Source organism: Dermacentor albipictus, chromosome 5 (genome assembly GCF_038994185.2).
Source record: "Dermacentor albipictus isolate Rhodes 1998 colony chromosome 5, USDA_Dalb.pri_finalv2, whole genome shotgun sequence".
Lineage (NCBI taxonomy): Eukaryota > Metazoa > Arthropoda > Arachnida > Ixodida > Ixodidae > Dermacentor > Dermacentor albipictus.
In genome coordinates this window covers 30,588,037-30,602,510 of record NC_091825.1, presented here as the reverse complement: position 1 = coordinate 30,602,510, position 14,474 = coordinate 30,588,037, and the positions used below count along the sequence as shown (strand labels likewise).

General features: G+C 51.2%; 1 protein-coding gene across 2 annotated transcripts in view; it reads left to right on the top strand.

Moving 5' to 3' along the window:
• The first annotated feature begins 2,574 nt into the window (after window positions 1-2,574).
• LOC135913844 (glutathione S-transferase Mu 1-like) overlaps window positions 2,575-14,474 on the top strand; it is a 29,206-nt gene continuing 17,306 nt past the window's right edge. The window contains exon 1 of one of the 2 annotated variants that reach the window (XM_065446544.1): window positions 2,575-2,949. In XM_065446544.1, the coding sequence (XP_065302616.1) occupies window positions 2,852-2,949 (98 nt within the window). In that variant the 5' untranslated portion in view covers window positions 2,575-2,851. The remainder of the gene's footprint in view (window positions 2,950-14,474) is intronic. The other variant, XM_065446543.1, reaches the window with a different exon arrangement.

The following is a 14,474-nucleotide window of genomic DNA, read 5'->3' as shown; positions in this document are numbered from 1 at the left end:
CTCACGGTGAAGCCCCAAATCATCGCTATTCAGGAAGTTGTAACTAGTACTCCTATCAAACTCGCAGGTTATCTGGTAGCATCCTCACATTCAGGAGGTTGGGGAGTTGCTACCCTCGTCAACAAAAGGTACAATTGCCTCTCTCGCGACCTCGGCGCAGTTGGTGATGTTGTTGCAGTTAGAACCGATGCTGCTTGCCGGTTCTGTTTCACACAGCTTCTTGTCCTGCGGGCACGTGTGAAGGCTGACACCGCGGGCTCCGTTGCGTACGTCCGGCACTGCGGCACCGAGCAGCAGCTACACCATGTTGGACGCCTTCAAAGCCAGCCACTACCTATTGTAGGGCTTTCCGGTGATGTCATGCAGACACCAGAAGCGGCAAAACCTCCCCACTTATAGGGACACTAAAGGCAAATACTAAGTGGACGTGCACTGTTTAAATACCATTCCAGAAACCTCGCAACGCTTGTTTCGTGACAAGAAAAGACTTAGTTTAGGAGAAAATTGCATCTGAAGGGTCCGAGTACCTTCTTCAAACTTCTAATCTCCCGCCACCCAACCGGGGGAGCGGTGACGTTCCATGGGCCATCACCGCCTTTTGCTGCCGTCGGTGATTAAACGGCGCTCGACAGACAGCGGCATCGAGCCAAGAGAAAGTGGGGGATTCGCCGCTGCAGCTGCTTTTCGGTCAAGTGGGCAGACCTTTCGGGCATCCCGGAAAATCACGTGGAAGTTGAATTCTCTGCTACCTATAGTTTGTGCGAGTTTCGCGAGAAAGCAAAGCCTGCGCAGCACCACGCGATAACGAAACCGTTGAAAAGATTCGAGCGAAAAGGAAACCTTTCGGCCAGCCGCGTCATTGGCAAGGGAAATATCGAGTACCTATATTTCTTAAAAAATAAAATAGAACTGCAGAAGCAGCGTTTTATTTCGTATTAGAATACAAGTATGATTTTTTCAACGAGTGGTTGAGTACCAGTGACAGAGTTTAACTCAGGAATGCTTTCGTCATCACGTAAGTACTTGAATGTTACGGGGGTGTCTCTAATCATGTCCGGCATTTACTTCAATTTCTGGACTATTAAGGCCCTATTCGGGATAATACTGACGCCTTCATAGATTCTCGACCACTTAACTATCACTTTAGCTTGACTTAATATTTGCCTTAAGTGTCCCTTTAAGTTTTGAATGCCGGAAGTTTGTACAGTTTCGTGAAAAATGCCTTCATGTCCCGCTTCCTAGCACGAAATGGCTTCTACGATAAGCCCGAATGTGACTTTGCTCGCTGCTGCTGCTGCTCTTCCTCATGCAAGCAAAGCTGTCAAAACGAGTGTCCGAGTTCATCTAGTGAGATCTGTTCACGTTTGCCCTTGCGTTCGTGACAATTTGCTGGTTAATTTAGCTACTATGCGAATCCTTACAGCAGTTTATGCAACTCATAAAACGAGTAACCTTACTTCGTATAACTGTGCTATAATTTGCTATCGCAATGCGTGCTTCGTCTTTCGGGCGAAACTGCGACATTTTTTGGCGGAGACGAGCCGCCACTCCTCTGTCCATTTGTCACGGCCTTTAGGCATCCGACAGAGGTTAGTTTGGTAAAGAAACGGATCATTATGGCCTGCTTAAGTTATGGAGGCAATTCAACGTATAATACGACAGTACGGGCACCCATCGCAGGACCACCGCCGTCATCGCTGGGTATTTTTCTTCCTTTGACCTAAATGGAATGCCCGATTTCATACAAGGTACCTCTATCATCAAACCTTGCTTCCTTGAATTTTACTTTTTTTTCTGTGCCAATCTTGCGTTCATTTCGTACATCTTATTGTATGGCGTCAATCCAGCAAAGTATTAAAGGTCAGTAACATCAGCAACTCAATTGTTACAACTGATAATTCTAAAGAAAACACTTAGGTATGCGAGACAGAAGCGGTGATAACTACAACGCAAAAAAACATCAGGTGGCTTGAACAGGTTACCGTTTAAGAAACAGAAACAGGTGAATCTATGAAAATCAGAGAACGGTGTATACCCAAGAAGCGCTGTACGGCCTTATACTTCCCTCTTGCCCACACGGGTCGACACGGCCTTCTGCTTATTAAATGTTTGTTATTCTGTATCTGGGCGACATCGAAACAATTAGCGACAGCAAATTCGTACTAATGCTTGTCTGGTATGCGTATTGATGCATCATTTACTTATTTGTTGTTTATTCTCTCAACTTTACTATATCCACGGTCCGCAGGACCTGGGTTCATTGAATGATGTGTGGAATACAGGTGGGCCGTTGCTGGAGCCAGTGCTGTGTGTCTTCTGCGTTTTATTTTGTTTATTTTCTTTGGTGGCAATTCACACCGACACCCACGAGGAGAGCGATGAATCCTGCAAACAGTCCAATGCAAGTAAAAAGATACACTCGGCGCAAGTGGGCCAGCGCTTATCACCCGCGTGTAGTACCTTCCGACATGCCTGCTGCTAACACGCCGACGAACGCCCACTCGGCGTCCGTCACTGCGCACGAAGGTTGCGCAAAAGCGCGTACAAGCGGCACTCTGGGCATCATCTGCCCCATAGCGCTTCCCATTCAAAGCGTCGTTTGAGGCTCGGCCGCTCGGTCTAAACCAGTTAGTGCCGCGCTCCGTATCGGCGACAACCCGAAGTCACGCCGTTGCGAAATCCAGCGCCCGCCCGTTGACGTGGACCGCCTGGGGTCGCTTCGGTCACCGATCGCGCGTTGCTCATAGGTGGCAGAGTGGGCGCATTCAAAGTCGTGGAAAGAAGCGCGGAGACGTCGACCGGCTGCTGTCGGAACTGGGCGTGTCTTTTGTGTCAAGCTGTCAAGAGACACATGGCTCCCCTCGTGCTCGGCTACTGGGACCTTCGAGGCCTCGGCCAGCCCATCCGCTACCTGCTGGAACACGCCGGAGTCCCCTATGAGGACAAGAGGTATGCGGCTCCGACATCCTGGATTAGCCGCAGCAGTGCATGCCGGTTTCCCGCCTCGTCCGGTTACGGCTTGCGCCACAAATTAGTGTTTTAGTTGAGTGTCTTAAGGGTACGCCCTGCTCCAAGCTGCCCCGCTAAGCCACAGCGAAGCGGCGGGCGCTTTTCATGTTTCAGTTATACGTTTAGCTTAGCGGAGCGGACCTTTCGTAGTTGCAGCGCCCCCTGACCAAATTCAGAGTAATGAAAGAAAAATACACCTAATGATCATTCTTATACACTAAAATGTATACATTGTCACGTGGTGGGGACGTTGAAGAACACAGTAGCAATACTGTGAACGACAAAACTTTTATTGGGCGAACCTGTGCCCACAAGACAGGCTACACTTATAATAAGCACAACGATAGCGACGAACACGGGCGGCGATCGTCGAAAATCTGATCAACCGGTCAAGCGCGTCGGCTTTTATATATCAATCGTCGAATGTTCCAGACTAATCGTTGGGACCCGCGTGCCTTCCACAAAATTCTACACCATTCGCGTCAGGCGATGCAGTCAGATAACACAAGGTTCGGCGACAACAGACAGCGGATAGAAGCATCGATAAGTTTCCAGAAACTTCGGATACATACAGGCGCGGCCCGCGCTGTGCGATAACATTTGTTAGGCGCAGAACGTGGTCGCCCGATGAAGATAAGTATACGTGTCATTACCCCCCTCTTAAAAAGCATCGACCCGAAGCTGCAAACAAACCGAAGTAATAAAGAAAAGCATTCGTAGCAAAGAAAACAACAAAATAAGGTCGTCAGTGTCCGTAAAAGGGTTTAAGGCGCTCCACGTGGACCACTTCAGATCTTGCGTGGCGCCGCTGTGAATGAGAAATGCCGTCTGGCACGACCTCATAGTCCAGTGCGCCAATACGTCGGATGACCTTGTAGGGTTCGAAAAAGCGTCCAAGTAGTTTCTCACTGAGTGCTCGTCGGCGTATCGGGGTCCAAACCCAAACACGGTCGCTGGGCTGGTATTTGTCGAAGCGTCGTTGGAGGTTGCAGTGTCGACTGTCGGTCCTCGGCTGGTTCTTGATCCGCAGGCGGGCGAGCTGTCGGGCGACGGACAATTAGGTAGCGACGTCAAGAGTTTGCTCGTCACTTACGTGCGGCAGTATGGCGTCGAGCGTCGTCGTCGGGTTCCTGCCGTAAACCAGCTTAAATGATTGGATCAGTGTTGTTTCTTGCACCGCCGTGTTGTAAGCGAGTGTTACGTACGGCAGGACCGCATCCCACGTCTTGTGCTCGACGTCGACGTACATTGCTAGCATGTCGGCGAGGGTCTTGTTCAGGCGCTCCGTGAGACCATTCGTCTACGGATGGTAGGCAGTTGTCCTCCTGTGGCTTGTCTGGCTGTATTGCAGAATGGCATGGGTGAACTCAGCTGTAAAAGCCGTTCCTCTGTCGGTGATGAGGACTTCTGGAGCACGATGTCGCAGCAGGATATTCTCGACGAAAAATTTCGCCACTTCGGCTGCGCTGCCTTTCGGTAGAGATTTAGTTTCAGCGAAGTGGGTGAGATAGTCCGTCGCTACGATGATCCACTTATTTCCAGAAGTTGATGTCGGAAACGGTCCCAACAAGTCCATCCCGATCTGCTGAAAAGGTCGGTAAGGAGGCTTGATCGGCTGTAGTAATCCCGCTGGCCTTGTCGGTGGTGTCTTGCGTCGCTGACAGTCTTGGCATGTCATGACGTAACGGGCGACATCGGCGGTTAGGTGCGGCCAGTAATACCTTTCCTGTATCCTCGATAGCGTCCGGCAGAAACCGAGGTGCCCAGCGGTCGGATCGTCATGTAAGGCGTGCAGTACTTTTGGACACAGCGCCGACGGAACAACAAGGTAGTTGTCGCGGACTGGTGAGAAGTTCTTCACGAGTAGGTTGTTTTGAAGCTTGAACGAAGACAATCCACGCTTAAATGCCCTAGGGACAACGTCGGTGTGCCCTTCCAAATATTCGACTAGGGCTTTTAGCTCCGGGTCTCCTCGTTGCTGTTCGGCGAAGTCTTCCGCGCTTATTATTCCAAGGAAGGCGTCATCCTCGTCATCTTGCGGCGGCGGGTCAATGGGGGCGCCTGATAGGCAATCGGCATCTGAGTGATTCCGTCCGCACTTGTATGTTACAGTGATGTCGTATTCTTGTAGTCTGAGGTTCCACCGTGCCAGCCGTCCTGAAGGGTCCTTTGAGTTAGCTAGCCAACACAACGCGTGATGGTCGCAGACCACATTGAATGGCCTGCCATATAGGTAAGGGCGAAATTTCGCTGTAGCCCAAACGATGGCGAGGCATTCCTTTTCGGTTGTAGAATAATTTTCTTCCGCTTTTGACAACGAGCGGCTAGCGTAAGCTATCACGTGTTCATGTCCATATTTTCTCTGGACTAGGACGGCACCGAGGCCTAGGCTACTGGCATCAGTGTGTATTTTGGTATCGGCGTGCTTGTCGAAGTGCGCAAGTATGGGCGGTGACTGAATGCGTCGTTTGAGTTCTTGAAATGCGTCGGCCTTCGGCATTTCCCACTTGAACTCTACGTCACGTTTAGTTAGCTGTGTCAGTGGATCAGCGATGCGTGAAAAGTCTTTGACAAATCGCCTGTAGTAGGCACACATCCTAAGAAATCTACGCACTGCCTTCTTGTCTATGGGCTGCGGAAACTTTGCGATGGCAGCTGTCTTCTGCGGGTCGGGGCGAACACCAGACTTGCTGATGACGTCGCCTAGGAACAGAAGCTCATCTTAAGCGAAGCGGAACTTTTCTGGCTTCAGAGTGAGCCCTGATGACATGATGGCATCTAGTACTGTGGCAAGCCGCCTAAGGTGATCGTCAATTTCCGGCGAATACAACGACGTCATTCAAGTAAACGAGACAGGTCTGCCACTTCAATCGTGCTAAAACCGTGTCCATCACGCGCTGGAACGTTGCAGGCGCCGAGTACATTTCAAATGGCATAACCTTGAACTCGTAGAGGCCGTCTGGGGTGATGAAGGCGGTCTTTTCGCGATCTCTTTCGTCGACTTCTATTTGCCGATAGCCAGACTTGAGGTCCATCGACGAGAAGTATTTAGCGTCGCAGAGCCGATCCAATGCGTCGTCTATCCGTGGGAGGGCGTATACGTCCTTCTCCGTGATCTTGTTCAGACGACGATAATCGACGCAGAAACGTAGGGTTCCGTCCTTTTTTCTTCACTAAAACAACTGGAGACGCCCACGGGTTTTTCGACGGCTGGATGATGTCGTCGCGCAGCATTTCGTTGAATTGTTGTCTTATAGCTTCGCGTTCTCGCGTCGTAACTCGGTAAGGGCTCTGGCGAAGTGGTCGAGCGCACTCTTCGGTTATTATGCGATGCTTTGCGACTGGCGTTTGTCGAATCCTCGACGACGTCGAAAAGCAGTCTTTGTATCGTCGAAGTAAACTTCTGAGCTGTTGTTGCTTAATCATGGGGAGACTTGGATTTATGTCGAAGTCTAGTTCGGGAACTACGGTCGTCGGGGTAGATGCGACAGAATCCGAGGGGACAAACGCATCGCTGGTTTCCTGAATTTCCTCGATGTATGCGATCGTGGTGCCCTTGTTGATGTGCTTGAACTCCTGGCAGAAGTTTGTCAGCAACACTTTCGTGTTTCCTCCGTGCAGTCGAGCGATCCCTCTTGTGATGCAAACTTCACGGTCGCGCAGTAGACATTGGTCGCCTTCGATGACGCCTTCTACGTCATCGGGTGTTTTGGTGCCGACCGAAATAACAATGCTGGAGCGAGGCGGGATGCCCACTTGATCTTCGAGCACACTCAAGGCGCGGTGACTACGAGGGCTCTCCGGCGATCTCGCTTGATTTTCCGACAGCGTTATTGACTTCGACTTCTGGTCGATGATTGCGCCGTGATGGTTCAGGAAGTCCAAGCCGAGAATGACGTCTCGTGAACACTGCTGCAGGATAACGAAGGTGGCAGGGTAAGTCCGGTAATGAATGGTAATTCTTGCCGTGCAGATTCTAGTCGGCGTGATGAGGTGTCCTCCAGCGGTCCGAATTAACGGGCTTTCCGATGCAGTCTTTACTCTCTTCAATTGGACTGCGATGGGTCCACTCATGACGGAGTAATCGGCTCCTTTGTCTACTAAGGCGGTGACTGCATGGCCGTCGAGAAGCACGTCAAGGTCGGTGGTTCTTTGTCTTGCGTTACTGTTAGGCCTTGGCGTCGGATCACGGCTGCGTCGCGTTGACCTATGGTTGGTACGTGGCGTCGTCAGGTGGTCTTTCGTTAGCGTGTTCTTTCCTGCCAGACTTCGTCGGAACGGTGGTGTGCCGTCGTTGTTATGTCGTCGAGATAGTCTTTTCGGCGTCTTCGTCGGCGGCGGAGGATCTTATTCAGTTCAACGAACAGCAACCGCACCTGCATCGGTTGCTGCTTTTAGTTTTCCGGATATGGGCTGACGGACCGGCCCCGAGCTGAGCCAGTGTATGATCGGCGCTGCGGTGACAGGTAGCGGCCTGATGACGGCGAACCGGTCGGTCGTCGAGGGATCCACTGAGTAGCGGCGAGGTAGTCGGCGATGTCACGAGGGCGTTCAGCTTCCCTCGGGCGCTGTACGATGACGGCGAACCCTCGGAGTCCCATCTCCCGGTATGGGCGTCGACAGTAGATGTGACTCGCTTCTCCGCAGTGGTAGCAGAGCGGGTGGTAGTCAGGAGCGCGCCAAACGTCTGTCTTCCTCGGGTAGCTGCGCTGGGCAACGGGTGGGCATGCTGGCGGCGGCGGCGGCGGTGGTCGACGGAATTGCGGCGGTACAGGGCCCTGGCGCGGTCGTAGAGGGGGGCCTTTACGGCGGTCGACGGCGGCGTAGGTCATCGCTTCTGGCTGGGGCTTCGATGATTGTGGTTGTACCTCGGGAACTCCGAGCGATCGCTGGGCTTCTTCTTTGACAATTTCGCCGATTTAGGTCACTTGAGGTTGCGATGAAGGGAAGATTCTTTGAAGCTCCTCTCGTACGACTGCCCAGATTGTCTCGCGCAGGTCGTCGGTGGCCATTGATTGAACTCCGGCGTAGCTTGTTGGCTTGGTTCGTCGGTCGAACTGCCGGTTCCGCAAGTCCAGTGTCTTCTCGATGCTCGTCGCCTTACAAAGAAACTCGTCGACGGTCTTCGGTGGGCTTCTTACCATTCCGGCGAAAAGTTCCTCGTTTACACCACGCATCAGTAGACGGACTTCCTTCTCCTCGGCCATTTCCACGTCGGCGTGGTGGAACAGACAACGCATTTCCTCAGTGAAGATCGCGATCGTCTCATTCGACAGCTGCACTCTGGTCTGCAGTAGAGCTTGGGCTCGCTCATTTCGCGCGACTCTTGTAAATGTTTGCCGGAAGCCGCTTCGGAACAGGTCCCACGTCGTCAAGGTGGCTTCTCGATTCTCGAACCACGTCCTGGCGGCGTCCTCCAGTGCGAAATAGACATGTCACAGCTTGTCGTCGCTTGCCCAGCTGTTAAACGTAGCGACCCTCTCATAGGTTTCCAGCCAGCTTTCCGGGTCCTCAAATGTGGAACCGCGGAACGACGGTGGTTCCCTGGGCTGCTGCAGCACGATAGGGGACGCTGGGGCTGCCATTGGGGTTGCCTTGGCCACAATCTTCTCGGTCTTCTCAGGTAGAAGTCCATCCTCTGGGAGCAGCTGTTGAAGACAGCAGCTTGCTCTATGGTCCGGGACTACGCTTGTGTTCCCTCTGCGGTCCGGGCTTGGATCACGGCTTGTCGGGGGCGTCCGGTACATGAACAAAAAGCACCTCCACCAGATACCACGTGGGGGTGACGTTGAAGAACACAGTACCAATACTGTGAACGACAAAACTAACTTTTATTGGGCGAACCTGTGCCCACAAGACAGGCTACACTTGCAGCACAATGATAGCGGCGAACACGGTCGGCGATCGTCGAAAATCTGATCAACGGGTCAAGCGCGTCGGCTTTTATACATCCATCGTCGAATGTTCGAGACTAATCGTTGGGACCCGCGTGCCTTCCACAAAATTCTACGCCATTCCAGTCAGGTTATGAAATCAGATAACATAAGAATTCGCGACAACAGACAGCGAATAAGCATCGATAACTTTGCAGAAACTTCGGATACATACAGGCGCGTCCCGCGCTGTGCAATAACATTTGTTAGGCGTGAAACGTGGTCGCCCGATAAAGATAAGTACACGTGCCAATATGTATATGTATATAACTTATTTCTTTATGAAGTATCTAGGTGTGCGCTCGTAATGCGTTACCGATCCATTTTATCCAATGGAAAATAAAGCGCCGTTTTGGGGAACGCCATGTGATAGCCAGCGCGCTTGCTTTCTGCATCCAATCCAATCCTTTCTGACGCCAACGCTAGCCAAAGCGCTGCGTGGCACGCTCCGCTCAGGCAGCTTCTAAGCGGACCGTGTTCCTCGCTCCGCTAGCCCACTTACGCCTAATCGGACGGCGCATGCGCATTCGTGCTTCCGCCCCGCTTAGTTACTTAGCGGAGTGTAAACACACTCAACTAAAGCACTCTATTGTTACGGCTACATGAGGCAGGAGCGGAGATTTCGAGCCTTCCTGTATGGCGCCGTGCCAGAACAGGGCGACGTGCTTCCGTTGAGCAGAACTATTCGCTCGAATGTTTCCGTCGGCACGGCGATTTCCAGCCGCCAGCGACAACACCCGCGCGTGACGTCACTGCACTAACCCTTTAAAACTAACACGTCGAGGATGACGAGGCCGCCTTTGACAAAGATAGGTCCTCCTATCGAAACGTTGGCCAGCCTTTCTGAGACATCTTATCCCTGTTTACAAACTTTATACCACAGTATAAAACACAGTAACTAATACAACATTGTTCCTACGGTTATGAAATCCAAAAGCAATGCCATATAATACATAATACAACGCAATACTATCAAATAGCGATTAAGGCAACGTTACACTTGGGGTTAATATTAAAAGTTCTGGACAGAAAAAAGGTCACTCTCTTACACTAAGGAAAACAAGTTTTTGTACTAAACATACAAATGCCGCGAAAACCGCTCAGCAGTTGAGCAGAGCGGACGCGCGATTGCGCATGCGCCCTCCGCTTAGCCGCAAGCGGGCTAACGGAGTGACGAACACGGTCCGCTTACAAGCCGCCTGAGCGGAGCGTGCTGTGCTGCGCGTTGGCTCGCGTTGACGTCACATAGGATTGGATGCAAAAACAAGCTCGCTGGCTATAGTGACGTGTTGTTGCCCAAGAGGGCGCTTTATTTTCCACTGGATAAAATGAACCGTTAGCACATTACAACCGCACGTCTAGATATTTCATGGACAAATAAGTTATATTTATTCGTTTTACTCTATAAAAGTGATCAATGGGTGTTTTTTTTTTCTTTCATTACCCTGAGTTTGGCCAGAGCGTACTGCAACTACGAAAAGTCCGCTTCGCTACGCTTAACGTGTAACGAAAACGCGAAAATCGCCCGCCGCTCCGCTGTATGCTTATCAGGGCAACTCTGAGTGGGTTGATAGAGGCACACAAGACTGCACAGGTGCACCGTCTTTCTCGCACCGAACACGGTCGTTACATTCTTAATCGTCTTAACATCAACCCTACACGCGACAATCACCCCGTGGCTCCCCTACCGACAGGAGTCTTCAGTCGGCTGGTCATCAAACCCATTGCCAAGAATATGCTACCCAGCTGCCACAAAAGGCGCCGCCAACTGAAGGCACAAGCCTTAGACGTCACCTACTCCGCCGATGAACATGCCATGTACGTGGACGCGGCGAAATGCGACTCTAACACATACGTAGCCTGCGTGGCTACGCCAACCACCACTCTCATCAGTGCCGCTACAGTGCGCACACACACCTCCACCGCTGCCGAAGAGGTCGCGATCACGCTAGCCATCGCGGGTCCCCCCACAAGCACGTTTCTCAGTGACTCTAAACAAGCCATCCAAAATTTCTCAAAAAAAACTCAGTCTGTCTCCCCGCCGCACAGATCCTCCGCGGTTGCGCTCTCGACAGAACTGTAAGCTTAGTGTGGGTACCTGCTCACGCGGGGAACTCTGGTAACGAAGGGGTCGACCGTTTAGACCGAGGCTTAACTAACCGCGAGGCCGGCCCCTCGAACCCAGATGCGCTCGTAGAGGCCCCAAAATCCTATGCTGAAATTACAAACTTCTACAAGGAGACGAGACGCGTGAACCAGCCTCCCCACCCCGACCTCGAACGAGCGCAAGCCAGCATGCTTCGCAGACTGCAGACCGATTCGATTCTCAGTCATTCTAGACTTTATTTCATCACTGAAGGGGATTAGGACCCCGTCTGTACTAAGTGCGACCATGGAGTGTTCGCCACTCGGGCACACCTTCTCTGGGGATGCGAGGGTTACTCTCCCCCACAATCATTACTGCCAGCTCCCTCCAAGGAGGGTTGGAACCAGTTGCTGACAAGAGCAGACAAGAAAACGCAACTGGCACTCGTCTCGTGGGCCCAAGACGTCACCCCCACCTGGGAGCCACACTAGGCCTACCTGCCCTAACTTTCTACCCTGCAGTGGCAAATAAAGTTGTTTCTCTCTCTATCCCTCTCTCTGACTGGAGCTAACCGTTACGACACTCAACTAAAGCACTCTAATGTCATGCGGCAGCTTATTCCAGTCGCGTAGTCTTGAGAAACAATCAATGCTTATATAGATTGATATGGCATTTGTAGTCTTGTACTTTTAGCCAATGAGTTGTTCTGGATGATGTGCAAGTGGAGTTCCTCATGTAAGGTCCCTGCACAAAGCAGTCTTGCCTGTGTAAATTATGAAGAAAAGTGTTAGTAAACATTTACGTCTGTTTTTCAGGAGTGGCCATCCCAAGTTAACAGATATTCATGATGAGCTCCGAGTGAAATCATAGCTGGTGGTAACGAACCGGGCTGCGCGTTTTGGATTCGTTCCTGTTCATTAATTAATGTTTGTTTCTGGGTCCCGGGCAGAGCAACCGTACTCGAAATGTGACGAATGTTTGTTAAGAGAGAGAGAGAGAAAATAATGCAGAGAAAGGCAGGAAGGTTAACCAGATGTAGTTCCGGTTGCCTACCCTGCGCGGGGGGAAGGGTTAAAGGGGGTAAAAAGAGAAACAGAGTGGAAGGGGGAGATAGAAAGAAAGGGAGACAAGCACGAACAAAGCGCGTACACTACAGAGCGGTAGGGGGCGGCATTCTTAGTCTGTCGTGAAGCCCCGTGGACCGCAAGAACCTTAATAGCGCGAGTAAGGCCTTCAACGCGGATGTTCTTTAGGAGCATTCGCCTAAGGCTTTTAGTTCTGAAAGTGGACGATTGTCCGACTGGTCCAGTACTCTGCACATCACTTGTCTTTCAACACTGTATCGCGGGCAGACACAGATAATGTGTGCGAGCGTCTCGTCGATGTTACATGTGTCGCACGTGGTGCTGTTGGCCATTCCTATGAGGAAAACATATGAGTTTGTAAAGGCAATGCCTAGCGACAGACGGTAGAGCATGGTCTGTTCACGTCGTGGTAATCCAAGCGGGAGATGCATCCATATGTCCGGAGACAAAGAACGCAACCGACACATGGTGAAAACATTCGTGTCCCACAGGGGCAAAGCACACTCGCAGGACATCAATCGCAGCTCAGCCGCAGCGTCTGTTCGCGAAAGCGGAATGAAGACTCGCTGACCACTTTCATGTGCAGATCGGGCGGCTTCGTCGGTGTGGTCGTTCCCGCTGATGTTACAATGTCCTGGAAGCCACTGAAAGATTGTTGTGTCCCTTGTCATGACTATAATGATATATGTGCCGAATTTCTGAAGGCAGTTGTTCATGGGGTCCATGGCGCATTGGGCTTCGTATGCACTGAAGGGCTGCCTTGGAGTCACTAAAGACTGTCCATTATGTGGTGGCTTCTGCTTAATGAAATCAAGTGCAGCACGGAGCGCTGCGAGTTCTGCACCCGTCGATGTGGTCACACATGAAGTTCTTAATTTGATTTCCTCAGATTGTGTAGGGATGATGACTGCAGCAGCAGAGATGTTGAGTTTTACTGAGCCATCTGTGTATACATGTTGCCGGAATCTGTGCACGTTGTGAATGTGCTCCAAAGTTGCTTGTTTCAACGCTTGCAATGGCGCTCGAGCTTTCTTTCTGATTCCTGGAATTGTCAGTTGCACTTGCGGCCGGTGCAGACACCACAATGGATCTGACAATCATGTAGCGGGCGTAAATTGTGACGGCAAGTAGGACTGATGTCCTACAATAGTTCTAGCAAAAGTTGAAAGTGGCCTTTTTGTTGGCAAGCAAGCAAGATCGTGTGAGGTAATCCGAGTCAGGTGTCGGATGTGCGCTCTCAGGACATCTGTATCAATGTAGACTGTCAAAGGAGCGTCCCTGGCTATGGCCACTGTCGCAATCGATGACGTAGTTTTTGGAAGACCGAGAGAAGTCCTGAGAACTTGGGCTTGCACACTCTGGAGTTTGCGAATACTTGTAGTGCAAGTATTTCCTAGCACAGGTAAGCTGGACCGCAGGAAGTCCAAAAACAGTGCTTTATATAGTTGCAACATTGACGGTACTGTTGCGCCCCAGGACTTCCCGCCGAGAAACGCAAGAAGGTCCACAATGGCGGCCAAACGCTTTGTCATGTATGAGATGTGAGGGCTCCAAGACAAGTCCGTATCGATGATGACGCCAAGAAATCGGTCCATTTGTCTATATCGTATAATTTGGTCGTTAACCCGCAAAGCACATGGGGCCATCGCTTTGCGAGTAAAGGAACGAGTGCACGTTTCTCAGCGGAAAGCTCCAGGCCTTGTCTTCTTAGGTATGTTGACACAGCCGTTGAGGCTTTCTGAAGTCGTGCGCGGACTTGTACGCGTGTCACGCCTGAAGCCCATATGCAAATGTCGTCTGCATATACGGAGAGATGAACGGTTTGCGGTAACAAATCAGCGAGACCAACGAGCACCAGGTTGAAAAGGGTAAGGCTGAGTACTCCGCCTTGCGGTACACCACGACTGGTATAGCTAGATGTCGTTGGTCCGTCTTCAGTCAAAATAAAGATCTGCCATTCAAATAATTGCATATCCAGCGAAAGGTGCGTCCACCAATCCCTACAGCCTCTAAGGCGTCCAGAATTGCATGATGATCTACATTGTCGTACGCACCTTTAACATCAAGGAATAGGGCCGAAGTGATTCGTTTAAGATGTTTCTGGTGTTGTACGTATGTTACCAGGTCAATCACGCTATTTATTGACGAGCGGCCACGCCTAAAACCAGCCATTACCTCTGGATAGACGTTGTAAAATTCCAAGCACCATTCTAACCGTGTAAGGATCATTCTCTCCATTGCCTTGCCGACACAGCTGGCCAGTGCTATTGGACGGTAAGATGACAATTCCAACGAGGATTTGCCAGGCTTGAGGAGTGGAACAAGCCGACTGGATTTCCACGTTGTAGGGACCAGGCCGTC